Consider the following 13826-nt stretch of genomic DNA (forward strand, 5'->3'; position numbering starts at 1 on the left):
GTAAAATTGGAGAAGATGGGATAAATCATGGGGGACAGCTGTCCAGTATGAATCCTCATAATCAGAGGTGATTCATCACGTTTAGTGCACATTTTTAGTTGGTATTTGGAAGTGATGCATAAGTTCACCTACAGACTGAGCTATTTATGTGTCACCGCCCCGCCTACAACAGATGACTTCCCATTGGTGAGTGGTTTGGCAGGGGGCGTGCCTTTTCGTTTGCTGCCAGTCATTGGAGGCGTGTGATAGATGAAAGGTCTGAGGCAGCCAGTTACCTTGCACTCTCACTATCACCTGATGACTTTCACCCAATAATCTTCTTAGGGACATAAAGTGTCTCCATGTGGCTTCGGGAAGATGGCAGCCGCCAGGTAAAGTCTCCCCTTTGCTCCACCCACCTCGGAAGCTGAAGTAGATCTGACAGCTGTCATTAGGCGGACACGCCCCTCCCCGCTGACGTCAGTGGAGCTCCCCCGGGCAGACCTTTGGTTTGCCAGCATGGAGGTGGGCGTGTCGCGCCGGGGTCATGTGATGGAGCGGAAGATGGCGGCGCTGTGCTGAGGTGATGGTGGGGATGCAAGAGGCGGGGGAGACCAAGAGTATGTTTATCTGCCGGGCGCTGGAGAGGATCCTCACCGACCGGGAGCTCCGCAAGACCCAGCACGGGCAGCTCAGGAGAGCCTGCGAGGTGGCCCGGGGTGAGACACCCTCCACACCCACCCCCCCAATAATATATTCCTCAGTACGCCCCCCAATATATACCCCTCAGTACACCCCCTATATATACACCTCCCAATATATACCCCTCAGGACACCCCCCCAATATATACCCCTCTTCCCCCCCCCGTATATACCTCCCAATATATACCCCTCAGTACACCCCCTATATATACCTCCCAATATATACCCCTCAGTACACCCCCTATATATACCTCCCAATATATACCCCTCAGTATATACCATATATAATTCCCTCCCAGTATGCACCCCTCCAATATATATCCCCCAATATATACTCCTCCTTATACACCCCTCAGTATATACCCCTCTGTGTACCCCCCCCCCCACCAATATATACCCCTCAGTATATACTCATCAGTACATCTCCCAATATATACCCCTCAGTACACCCCCTGTATATACCTCCCAATATATAGCCCTCAGTATATACCCCCAAATAATATATTCCTCAGTACACCCCCCAATATATACCCCCCAATACATAACCCTCAGTACACCCCTATATATACCTGCCAATATATATCCCTCAGTACACCTCCCCCAATATACACCCCCCAATATACACCCCTCAATATACACCTCTCAGTACACTCCTCCAATATACACCTCTCAGTACACTCCTCCAATATACACCCCTCAGTACACCCCCCCAATATACACCCCCAATATACACCTCTCAGTACACCCCTCAGTACACCCCCCAATATACACCCCTCAGTACACCCCCCCAATATACACCCCTCAGTACACCCCCCAGTATGCACCTCTCAGTACACCCCCCAATATGCACCTCTCAGTACACCCCCCAATATACACCTCTCAGTACACCCCCCCAATATACAGCCCTCAGTACACCCCCCCAATATACAGCCCTCAGTACACCCCCCCAATATACAGCCCTCAGTACACCCCCCCAATATACACCCCTCAGTACACCCCCCCAATATACAATCCTCAGTACACCCCTCAGTACACCCCCCCAATATACACCCCTCAGTACACCCCCCCAATATACACCCCTCAGTACACCCCCCCAATATACACCCCTCAGTACACCCCCCCAATATACACCCCTCAGTACACCCCCCCAATATACACCCCTCAGTACACCCCCCCAATATACACCCCTCAGTACACCCCCCCCCAATATACACCCCTCAGTACACCCCCCCCCCAATATACACCCCTCAGTACACCCCCCCCCAATATACACCCCTCAGTACACCCCCCCAATATACACCCCCCCCCCAATATACACCCCCCCCAATATACACCCCTCAGTACACCCCCAATATACACCCCTCAGTACACCCCCAATATACACCCCTCAGTACACCCCCCAATATACACCCCTCAGTACACCCCCCAATATACACCCCTCAGTACACCCCCCCCCCAATATACACCCCTCAGTACACCCCCCCAATGTACACCCCCCCAATGTACACCCCCCCAATGTACACCCCCCCAATGTACACCCCCCCAATGTACACCCCCAATATACACCCCTCAGTACACCCCCAATATACACCCCTCAGTACACCCCTCCAATATACACCCCCCCCAATATACACCCCTCAGTACACCCCCCCCAATATACACCCCTCAGTACACCCCCCCCAATATACACCCCTCAGTACACCCCCCCCAATATACACCCCTCAGTACACCCCCCCAATATACACCCCTCAGTACACCCCCCCCAATATACACCCCTCAGTACACCCCCCCCAAATATACACCCCTCAGTACACCCCCCCAAATATACACCCCTCAGTACACCCCCCCCCAAATATACACCCCTCAGTACACCCCCCCCCAAATATACACCCCTCAGTACACCCCCCCCAAATATACACCCCTCAGTACACCCCCCCCAAATATACACCCCTCAGTACACCCCCCCCAAATATACACCCCTCAGTACACCCCCCCCAAATATACACCCCTCAGTACACCCCCCCAAATATACACCCCTCAGTACACCCCCCCCAATATACACCCCTCAGTACACCCCCCCAATATACACCCCTCAGTACACCCCCCCCCCAATATACACCCCTCAGTACACCCCCCCAATATACACCCCTCAGTACACCCCCCCAATATACACCCCCCAATATACACCTCTCAGTACACCCCCCAATATACACCCCCCCAATATACACCCCTCAGTACACCCCCCAATATACACCCCTCAGTACACCCCCCCCCCAATATACACCCCTCAGTACACCCCCCCCCCAATATACACCCCTCAGTACAACTCCCCAATATACACCCCTCAGTACACCCACCTATATACCCCTCCTGATATATACCCCTCAGTACACCAACTTGTATACCACTCAATATATAACCCTCAGTACACCCCCGATATATACCCCTCTGTACACTGCACACATCCCTGTGTATACCCCCTGTACACTATACATACCACTCTGTATACCCCCCATGTACGTGGGACATACCCCCCCCCCCCTGTAAACACAGTGTAAAAAAAAAAAAATGTAGACGCCTCTGTATACACCCTCCCCCCTCCCCCTTAAACTGTACACACCCCTCTGTATACCCCCTCTATTTACCCTCCTGCACACACCCCTTTGTAGACTGTTCACACCCGTGTAGGCCCCTGTGATCACACCCCTGTTTATAACCCCTGTACATTATACACACTCCTCTATGTATGCCCCTGTATTCACCCTGTACACACCTGTTTGTATACCTCCCTCCCCCCAACATTATACACACCCCGCTGTACACTGTGCATGCCCCCCTGTACACACCCCCATGTACCGCTCTGTACACTGCATGCCCCCCATATACTCCCCTGTGCATGCCCCCTATGTACTGCTCTGTACACTGTGCATGCCCCCCTATATACCCCTCTGTACACGCCCCCCTATGTACTGCTCTGTACACTGCATGCTCCCCTATATACCCCTCTGTACACTGTGCATGCCCCCCTATGTACCCCTCTGTACACTGTGCATGCCCCCTAGGTACCGCTCTGTACACTGTATTGGTCTCCCTATGTACCGCTCTGTACACTGTGCGTGCCCCCCCCCCCCATGTACCCCACTGTACACTGTATTTGTCTCCCTATCCTCCTCTTTGCATACACAGAGGTGGTGGGGGACACACAGGGATAGGGGGGGGGGTCTTAGTGGGGGAAGAACACATAGTAATAGAGTGAAGCAGAAACGCCAGAATCTCTGTACTAAAGTTCTGATCATAGGAAGAAGACCTGCAGTTCTCCAAAGGCTAACGCGTTTCAAGGGGTGTCCCCTCATCTTCAGAGCCAGGCCTTTGGAGACCTCCATGTCTTCTTCCTATGATGAGAAATTTCATACAGAGATTCTGGTGTTTCTGCTCCTGGTTGTAGCGATGAGCGTGTATCTTCATTGGTTTGTGAGTATAACAATTGCTCTATTTTATTACCAATAAATGGTGTACACAGAGAATGCGTTGGGCTGGTGCTCCCTCTTTGTGTTATCCGGATCTTTTACTCCCCGGCATCACACTGCCATGTGCCCAGGCCTCTGATCCTCGCTCCCACACTCCTTGTCTGACAAGAGTTATGGGAAATGAATGTCACAATCGGTGTGGTGTCGGCACGGTGTTCAGGACCAGCGTCCTGCATCCGCTCTGCTGGTTTTACCGGTTAGGCCAGTTCTCCGCGTTCATCGCTCACCGCGGGGATTCCGAGACCTTTTCAAAGTGTTCCCATTAAGTCCTAAGATATCGGCTCTGGACAGTTATTTCTACAGCTGAGGAGATCACCCCTCGCCTCTTCTAGTAATTACTGCGATCCCAGGAGTCATCCTCATCCTCTGATATGTACATTACCTGATATCTCCTTCTGCTATAGTAATCCTGGAGCGAGGTTGTCATCCTCATCCTTGAGTTTGTATGATGATGATTATTTTATTTCCCTCTGCTGTTGTAATAATGGATGGCGCAGTGATCCTCATCCTCAGCTGTGTAAAGGAAGGCGATAGTAATCCTATTCCTCATGTATGTGTGTGTCAAGGAGGGCAATAGTGATCCTCATCTTCAGGACTCTACAATGTACAGTACCTGTTATACTAACAATGACAGACAGTAGTGATCCTCAGATTTGTCTTATTTGCACCTCTGGCACATTTTTATCTCTGATGCGTTCTTACCAGAAATGAAGCTCGGAGAGCAGTCCACCTATAGAAAGGGCTGGTAATACCATATATGTGTATAAAGGAAGGCAATAGTGATCCTCATCCTCAGGTGTATAAAGGAAGGCAATAGTGATCCTCATCCTCAGATGTGTAAAGGAAAGCAGTAGTGATCCTCATCCTCAGGTGTATGAAGGCAGGCAATAGTGATCCTCATCCTTAGGTGTATAAAGGCAGGTAATAGTGATCCTCAGGTGTATAAAGGAACGCAATAGTAATCCTCATCGTCAGTTGTATAAAGGAACGCAATAGTGATCCTCATCCTCAGGTGTATAAAGGCAGGCAATAGTGATCCTCAGGTGTATAAAGGAAGGCCATAGTGATCCTCATCCTCAGATGTGTAGAGGAAGGCCATAGCAATCCTCAGGTGTGTAGAGGAAGGCCATAGCAATCCTCAGGTGTGTAGAGGAAGGCCATAGCAATCCTCAGGTGTGTAGAGGAAGGCCATAGCAATCCTCAGGTGTGTAGAGGAAGGCCATAGCAATCCTCAGGTGTGTAGAGGAAGGCCATAGCAATCCTCAGGTGTGTAGAGGAAGGCCATAGCAATCCTCAGGTGTGTAGAGGAAGGCCATAGCAATCCTCAGGTGTGTAGAGGAAGGCCATAGCAATCCTCAGGTGTGTAGAGGAAGGCCATAGCAATCCTCAGGTGTGTAGAGGAAGGCCATAGCAATCCTCAGGTGTGTAGAGGAAGGCCATAGCAATCCTCAGGTGTGTAGAGGAAGGCCATAGCAATCCTCAGGTGTGTAGAGGAAGGCCATAGCAATCCTCAGGTGTGTAGAGGAAGGCCATAGCGATCCTCATCCTCAGGTGTGTAGAGGAAGGCCATAGCAATCCTCGGGTGTGTAGAGGAAGGCCATAGCAATCCTCGGGTGTATGAAGGAAGGCCATAGCAATCCTCGGGTGTATGAAGGAAGGCCATAGCAATCCTCGGGTGTATGAAGGAAGGCCATAGCAATCCTCGGGTGTATGAAGGAAGGCCATAGCAATCCTCGGGTGTATGAAGGAAGGCCATAGCAATCCTCGGGTGTATGAAGGAAGGCCATAGCAATCCTCGGGTGTATGAAGGAAGGCCATAGCAATCCTCGGGTGTATGAAGGAAGGCCATAGCAATCCTCGGGTGTATGAAGGAAGGCCATAGCAATCCTCGGGTGTATGAAGGAAGGCCATAGCAATCCTCGGGTGTATGAAGGAAGGCCATAGCAATCCTCGGGTGTATGAAGGAAGGCCATAGCAATCCTCGGGTGTATGAAGGAAGGCCATAGCAATCCTCGGGTGTATGAAGGAAGGCCATAGCAATCCTCGGGTGTATGAAGGAAGGCCATAGCAATCCTCGGGTGTATGAAGGAAGGCCATAGCAATCCTCGGGTGTATGAAGGAAGGCCATAGCAATCCTCGGGTGTATGAAGGAAGGCCATAGCAATCCTCGGGTGTATGAAGGAAGGCCATAGCAATCCTCATCCTCGGGTGTATATAAAGGAAGGCCATAGCGATCCTCATCCTCGGGTGTATATAAAGGAAGGCAATAGCGATCCTCATCCTCGGGTGTATAAAGGCAGGCAGTAGCAAGCCTCATCCTCGTGTGTGTGTGTGTGTGTGTGTGTGTGCGTCAAGGAGGGCAATAGTGATCCTCATCCTCAGGACTCTACGAGGTACTTTTACCTGTTATCTCCTCCTGTTATAGTAACAATGACACAGTAGTGATCCTCATCCTCAAATTTGTTGTCTTTGCACCTCTGGCACCCCTTTATCTCTGATGCATTCTTATCAGAAATGAAGCTCGGAGAGCAGTCCACCTATAGAAATGGCTGGTAATACCATATAGGCAAAAAAAATATCCCCCCTCTGGGTGATCTGTGTACATTGCAGGGATTTTAACAAACTTTGTTGCATATTTCCTACCTTTTGTTATTCGGAAGAAATAGCTGTTTGTCTGTTCATGTGCGGAGTGAATCTGAATGGAAGTGATCTTATAATTACCAATCAGCTGCTGCACCTGCAGGGCTCTGTGGAAAGTGGCAAGGCCTGTTTCCCTTTGGGAGTCTCTCACCAACAGTGACTTTTTTGTTGCCCAAAACCTGACTTGTATCTTAGTGCAGACTTCTGATCCTCGTCCTCAGGTGTGTAAGGGAAGGCAATAGTGATCCTCATCCTCAGGTGTGTAAAGGAAGGCAATAGTGATCCTCATCCTCAGGTGTGTAAGGGAAGGCAATAGTGATCCTCATCCTCAGGTGTGTAAAGGAAGGCAATGGTGATCCTCATCCTCGGGTGTGTAAAGGAAGGCAATAGTGATCCTCATCCTCACGTGTGTAAAGGAAGGAAATAGTGATCCTCATCCTCGAGTGTACAGTATAGGGGGAGGCAATAGTGATCCTCATCCTCAGGTGTGTAAGGGAAGGCAATAGTGATCCTCATCCTCAGGTGTGTAAGGGAAGGCAATAGTGATCCTCATCCTCAGGTGTGTAAGGGAAGGCAATAGTGATCCTCAGCCTCACGTGTGTAAAGGAAGGCAATAGTGATCCTCATCCTCGAGTGTACAGTATAAGGGAAGGCAATAGTGATCCTCATCCTCAGGTGTGTAAAGGAAGGCAATAGAGATCCTCATCCTTCAGTTTGTACTGTTTATTATCACTGCCACTTTATTATCACTAAAATGGCGATCGTTGCATTGTTTTATATCGCACTGTATTTGCGTAACAGTCTTTCAAACGCTTTTTTTAATTATTTTTTTTATTTTTTGGGGGGGGAAAAATACACTTCACGAATTAAAAAAAAAACAGTAAAGTTAGCCCAATTTTTTTTACATTTTTATTTTTGTATAACGCGAAAGATGCTACGCCAAATAGATACCTTACATGATGTTGCGCTTTAAAATTACGCGAACTCATTGAATGGCGACAGACTGCGGTACTTCTCACCATATCTCATAAATCTCCATAGGTGATGCTTTAAAAATGTTTATCGGTTACCTGCTTAGTGCAAAGCCCCATACACACTATTTGATTTTCTGCAGATTTTTGTCGTTAGATTTACTCTCGATGCAACGATCACGGCGATACCTCACGTGTGTGATCTGAACACCGTTTACGTATGCATTTGCTTTGGCGAGCAAGCACAGAGGGATGGGGTGCTTTAAATATGTTTGTTTTTATTTTACTTTTAATTTTTTTATTTTTCTATCCCTTAAAAAAAATTCTGATCGCTTTTATTGTCACAAGGAATGTAACCATCCCTTGTGACAGTTCTGCCCTGTACACACGGTCAGACTTTCCGACGGAAAATGTGCGATCGGATCGCGTTGTTGGAAAATCCAATAGTGTGTGTGTGTGTGTGTGTGTGTGTGGGCTCCGTTTTGGACTTTTTCCTTCAGAATCTCCGCCACACAAAGTTTGAGAGCCGGATTCTAAAATTTTCCGACAACTAAATCCGATCGTGTGTAGACAATTCTGACAGACAAAGTGCCACGGATGCTCAGAATAAATTACGAGATGAAAGCCATTGTCTCCTGTCCCGTTTTATAGTCCCGTCGTACGTGTTTTACGTCACTGCGTTCAGAACAATCGGATTTTCCGTCAACTTTGTGCGACCGCTTGTATGCAAGACCAGTTTGGGCCAAAATCCGATGGATTTTGTCATTGGAAAGTCCGACCTTATGTACGGGGCATAACTGTGTGAAGACCGAGATCTGTGTTCCTGTCTTCCCTACTAGCAGAATGGCAATCTGCCTTGTTTACATAGACCGTGATTCTGCCTCTCTCGTGAACGATCGGTGGGTCCCGGTGGACATCGGTCAGCCAGACCTGGTGAGTGGCTCCCACTGTGCCCAGTCACAGTGGGTGCTGGTCGCCAACGGTGCTCCCCAGACCCAGAAGAGGCGATCATGAGTACGTGATTTTGCCTGCAGGAGCTGCTGCCCCAGAGTGTATATATGGTTGGCGAGAGATGCTGTATCTTTCTCCTGCCGGTGTTCTGTCGAAGTGCCCAGGATGTACTGCGCATGCACCGGACGGAACAGCACAACAGCTGATTTGCCGATCAGCTGGGCTGACGTAACCATGGCGCATGCGCACATCATAGGAGGTATCCTCTCAATGGGAGATACTATTTCACGGGCACAATTTAAACCTACACAAACAGCGGGCAAGACTGTAGTTCTCAGATTGGGCATCGCAACCCGCCCTTTCGCACAGGTAAAACCTGGCCATTCAACACAGCAAACCCATCCTGCAACACACACAAAACCGGACCGCCATGGCACTGTAAACCTGCCCCGCAACAAGGAGGCACAATGTGAGAACTACCCCTGCTGTTTGTATAGGTTTCAGTTGTGGCCATGAAATGGTATCTCCCATCAAGAGATGCCTCCTACGATGTGCGCTTGCGCCCTGGTCACATCACTCCAGCTGATTGGCAAAGCAGCTGAAGTGTGGCTCCGCCCTGCGCATGCGTGGGCACTATTCGATGGAGGGCACTCGAAATAACACCAGCTCTAACGCTGCTGATTTCTCAGTTCTCCAGTCACCGCTGTCTGCTCTGTGCATCCCCTTGAGCTCACTGGAGTGCTGGGCTGCGGAGGGGGGGTGGGAGCGGCTAGTTCAGGCTCTTAGTGACTTGCTGAGAGCCTGAGCCAAGTGCCAGTCCCAGTCCAGGCTTCTGGTTGGATCCCGACCATGATCTTTCCCCAGCCTGGGCTGGCTCTGTTACGTCAGCTGACAATGGGCTTCTACAGGAGAAGTACAGCCTAATGAGCTTTGGCTGTGCTTCTCCTTTAACCACTTCCCTACCGGGCCATAGTAAAATGACGTCCTTCACTTTGTGAGGGGATATCTGAATGATGCCTGCAGCTAGAGGCATCATTCAGATATCATTATTTCCAGCCGGCGATTCTGTGCACCATACGAATGATTATAGGGGCAGTTCCGCCTCCTGATCATTCTTATAGGTGACGAGAGGAGACATCCCATACCCTACCCTTTTGCTGCCAATCCGGTACTTCCAGATGGCAGTACCGGATGGTCATCATGCCTGGGTTCCTGGATGTAAACAAAGCCGTAATCGCGGCTGTCAGCATGAGATTGGTGAATTTTTTATTTTTTTTCCAATCTCATGCTTTAGCCTGGAGGAGAGATGTGGGGTCTTATTGACCCCACATCTCTCCATAAAGAGGACCTGTCACATAGATTCCTATTGCAAGGGATGTTTACATTCCTTGTAATAGGAATAAAAGTGATAAAAAAAAAAACGTTAAAAAAAAGTGTGAAAATAAAATTTAAGTAAAATTTTTTTTTTTTATAATTTTTTTTTTAAAGTACCCCTGTCCCCGGTAGCTTGCGCTCCAAAGCGAACGTACACGCAAGTCCCGCCCACATATGTAAACGCCGTTCGAACCACACGTGAGATATTACCTCACGCGTTTGAGCGTGTGCAACAATTCTAGCACTAGACCTCCTCTGTAACTCTTTTCTCATTCCATGAGTGAGCGCCAATTTTGAAGCGTGACATGTTAGGTATCTATTTACTTGGCGTAACATCATCTTTCACATTATACAAAACAATTGGGCTAACTGTTTTTTGTTTTTTGTTTTTTATTTTTTTTTTTTTGTTTTTTTCCCCAAAAAAAAGTGTTTGCAAAATTATTGCGCAAATACCATGCGAGATAAAAAGTTGCAATGACCGTCATTTTATTCCTCAGGGCGTCTGCTAAAAAAAGGTGTGTGTGTGTGTGTGTGTGTGTGTGTGTATTATATATGTATGTGTGTGCATGTATGTATGTTTGGGGGTTCTGAGTAATGTTCTAGCAAAAAGATGATGATTTTTACATGTAGGAGAGAAGTGCCAGAATAGGTATTGAAGAGGTATAGCCAGAGCTCTTTTGACCCCCGTTTTCTTCTGTAGGTCACCGGAGTGCCGAAACAAAGTGCACTGACCTAAGAGATCACAGATGACACAGCAGTGTAAAATTGGCCTGCAGTAGCACATTGGTGGGCCCTGAGGACAGGGTTGATGGTCACTGCTTTAGACAACAAACTGTGATTCCCTTGTTTTCTGCTTTCAACATATCAACTTCACAGACAGGATTACTGAGCTCCCTATTGGGACCACGGAGTATATTAATATCTGGAGAGTACTATTAGGAGATGGAGAGCTGACCCACTAAAAAGGAGGATATCTTTCGATGGGACCCATCGACTATATACAAACGCCCTAATTTATATATTTTCTGGTAAGCGCATTCAATATACGGTGACGGGCACTTTATGCGCTTTTGGATCGTGTTGAATCACTGTGGTGTCACAAACGCTTATCTGGACTCACATATGAACTTTTTATGATTGGATTTTTGTTTGTGATATTTTTATTTCTTTATGTATTGCTGCGTTTTTTATGCACTTAAGGTGTTTATTTGATTGCCATAATCATTTAATGATAATTACCCACATATTTTGACACTATTTTTTTGTTATTTAATTAGGTATAGGGTTGGCGCAGTTTTCTATTTCTGTATTTCTGTTGGGTGTTATATCACATTTATTGCTGCTGCCTGTTTTATACATAGTTTATTTGTTCTCACGTTTTTCCCCAGCGCGGTATATTTTTTTCCACCAGTAGCACATTTGTAATAAGCAAGGCTTGGTCCAAATTTACTAAATAGAAAAAGCAAGGGTTAGGTTTTACAACACAGATGATACAGCAGTGTAAATTTGGCCAGCCGCAGGACAGTTTTAATCGGGAATAACATAGAACAGAATACAAGCAGATGTTTTACTTCAATAGTTAAAATACCGCAGATAATAGAGCTGTGTAAAAACCTGCAGCTGACGTCACACATCCGGCTTGCGCTCTCGAAAAAGATCCCGACTTGTAATGGAGCCAACTCAGTCTCTCAGCACAGTGCTGGAGGGGCGAGCAGAGAGTTGGTGACTGACAGTCACCGGCTCTCTACTAGCTGAGAACTGAGTGATCAGCTGTCATTGATCGCTCAGTTCTTTATTCTTTGAGGTAGCGGGAAGGGACAGATACAGCTTTCAGATTGGGAGGGTGCCTTTGGGGTGTGTGGGGTAGGAAGGTTCAGCGATCATGTGACCATTGTCCTGCTGGCCACCGATCTTTAGTCCGCACCGAGTCGTCTTGCAGAGCTCAGTCTTTGTGTTGGGTGCACAGCGGGCGCTGAGTACCGGTGTTGTAGGAAGAGAAGTTGTCGGGTGATTGTTGTGGAAGTAATTACGGAGAACAAAGAGGTGTGTATGACTTAGTGGCTCTGTTTGTCCTGGGGGCAGGAGAAGAGAATATACCGGCGATGGCCATGTGCTGTTTGCTCTCCCCGGAGGTATGTAGACAGACCTGTGCTAGGATCTGCTGGGTGTGAAGGGCTCCTTGAAGCAAATTGCAGTGGGCATTGCAGCAGCACTTCAGTCACACATATATAACCAGGTATTATTGATGTGTCCTCTGCTCTGTTTGCTCTGTGCTGGAAACCTTATCTGATGTTTACTCTGCTTGCTGCTTTGTGGTTTCATGGCACAGATACTCTCTAATGCTCTGCTAGGCCAGTGTGAGGCCGAGGCCTGCAGATACTCTAATATTTTGCAGGTCAGGGTGCTGATGGCCTCTAATACTCCTTCCAGATCTGTGTGTGTGACTGAAGGCTGCGAATACTTCAATACTCTGCAGGCTGCTGTGTGCCTGATGGGCAAACAATTTGCCTGGCCATTGTGTGACTGGAGGGGAGGGGCTCTTCTGGGCCATTGTGTGACTGGACGTGGGGGGGGCTCTTCTGGGCCATTGTGCGACTGGACGTGGGGGGGGGGCTCTTCTGGGCCATTGTGTGACTGGACGTGGGGGGGGGCTCTTCTGGGCCATTGTGTGACTGGACGAGGGGGGGGGGCTCTTCTGGGCCATTGTGTGACTGGACGTGGGGGGGGGGGCTCTTCTGGGCCATTGTGTGACTGGACGAGGGGGGGGGCTCTTCTGGACCATTGTGTGACTGGAGGGGGAGGGGCTCTTCTGGGCCATTGTGTCCCTGGAGGGGAGGGGCTCTTCTGGGCTATGTGCGTGACTGGAGGGGAGGGGCTCTTCTGGGCCTGGTGCGTGAGGGGCTCTTCTGGGCCTGGTGCGTGAGGGGCTCTTCTGGGCCTGGTGCGCGAGGGGAGGTGCTCTTCTGGGCCATGTGCGTGACTAAAACCTGCAGATAATTTATTATAATCCTCTGCCGGACTGCTGTGTAGATATTCTATAATGCACTCAGACCGGTGTGTGCGGATACTCTCTAGTACAGCCTTTTTCAACCCTTTTACACCAGAGGAACCTTAAAAATATTTTCAGGTCTTGGGGGGACCCTGCCATGATCAATTCAGTGGGAGGAATGCCCCCTGCATTGGTGGCCATTGGGAAGAATGCCCCCTGCATTGGTGGCTATTGGGAAGAATGCCCCCCCCACTTAAAGACCGCTAAAAGGATTATTGGTTTAATGTTGTCTCTGCCAAGTGGTGTTTGCCCCAGAACTATACAGGCACCATCAGAGGGGTCAAACAGCTGAAGCAACCTCTGGAGCAATCCTATTGTTCCACATTACCTGGTTGAGAACGGCTGCTCTAGAATATTTTGCCATGCCAGTGTGTATCCGAGACCCACAGATGCCCTATGATACTGTGCCAGGCTGGTGTATGAAGACGTAGAATGTACTTCCAGGCCAATATGTAACGGAGATCTGCAAATACTCTATGAATCTCTTCTAGGCCAGCGTGTGACTGTTACAGATAATCTAGAATAATCCTCTGCCAGGCCAGTGTGTGACTGAATACTGAATGCCACCGATTTTCTATCATACTTGGCCAGGTCGTTGTATGACACTTCACAATACTTTTTTTTTTTTTTTTG

General features: G+C 48.6%; 1 protein-coding gene across 2 annotated transcripts in view; it reads left to right on the forward strand.

Annotated features, from left to right (window-relative positions):
- Positions 1-507: 507 nt before the first annotated feature.
- The window catches only part of ARFGEF2 (ARF guanine nucleotide exchange factor 2), a 69526-nt gene continuing 56207 nt past the window's right edge, over positions 508-13826 (forward strand). For both annotated transcript variants that reach the window (XM_077458793.1, XM_077458794.1), the window contains exon 1: positions 508-698. In XM_077458793.1, the coding sequence (XP_077314919.1) occupies positions 566-698 (133 nt within the window). In that variant the 5' untranslated portion in view covers positions 508-565. The remainder of the gene's footprint in view (positions 699-13826) is intronic.

The sequence above is a fragment of the Lithobates pipiens genome, unplaced genomic scaffold (assembly GCF_037356315.1).
Source record: "Lithobates pipiens isolate NorthernLeopardFrog02 unplaced genomic scaffold, aLitPip1_a1.2 Scaffold_28, whole genome shotgun sequence".
Classification (NCBI taxonomy): Eukaryota; Metazoa; Chordata; class Amphibia; order Anura; family Ranidae; genus Lithobates; species Lithobates pipiens.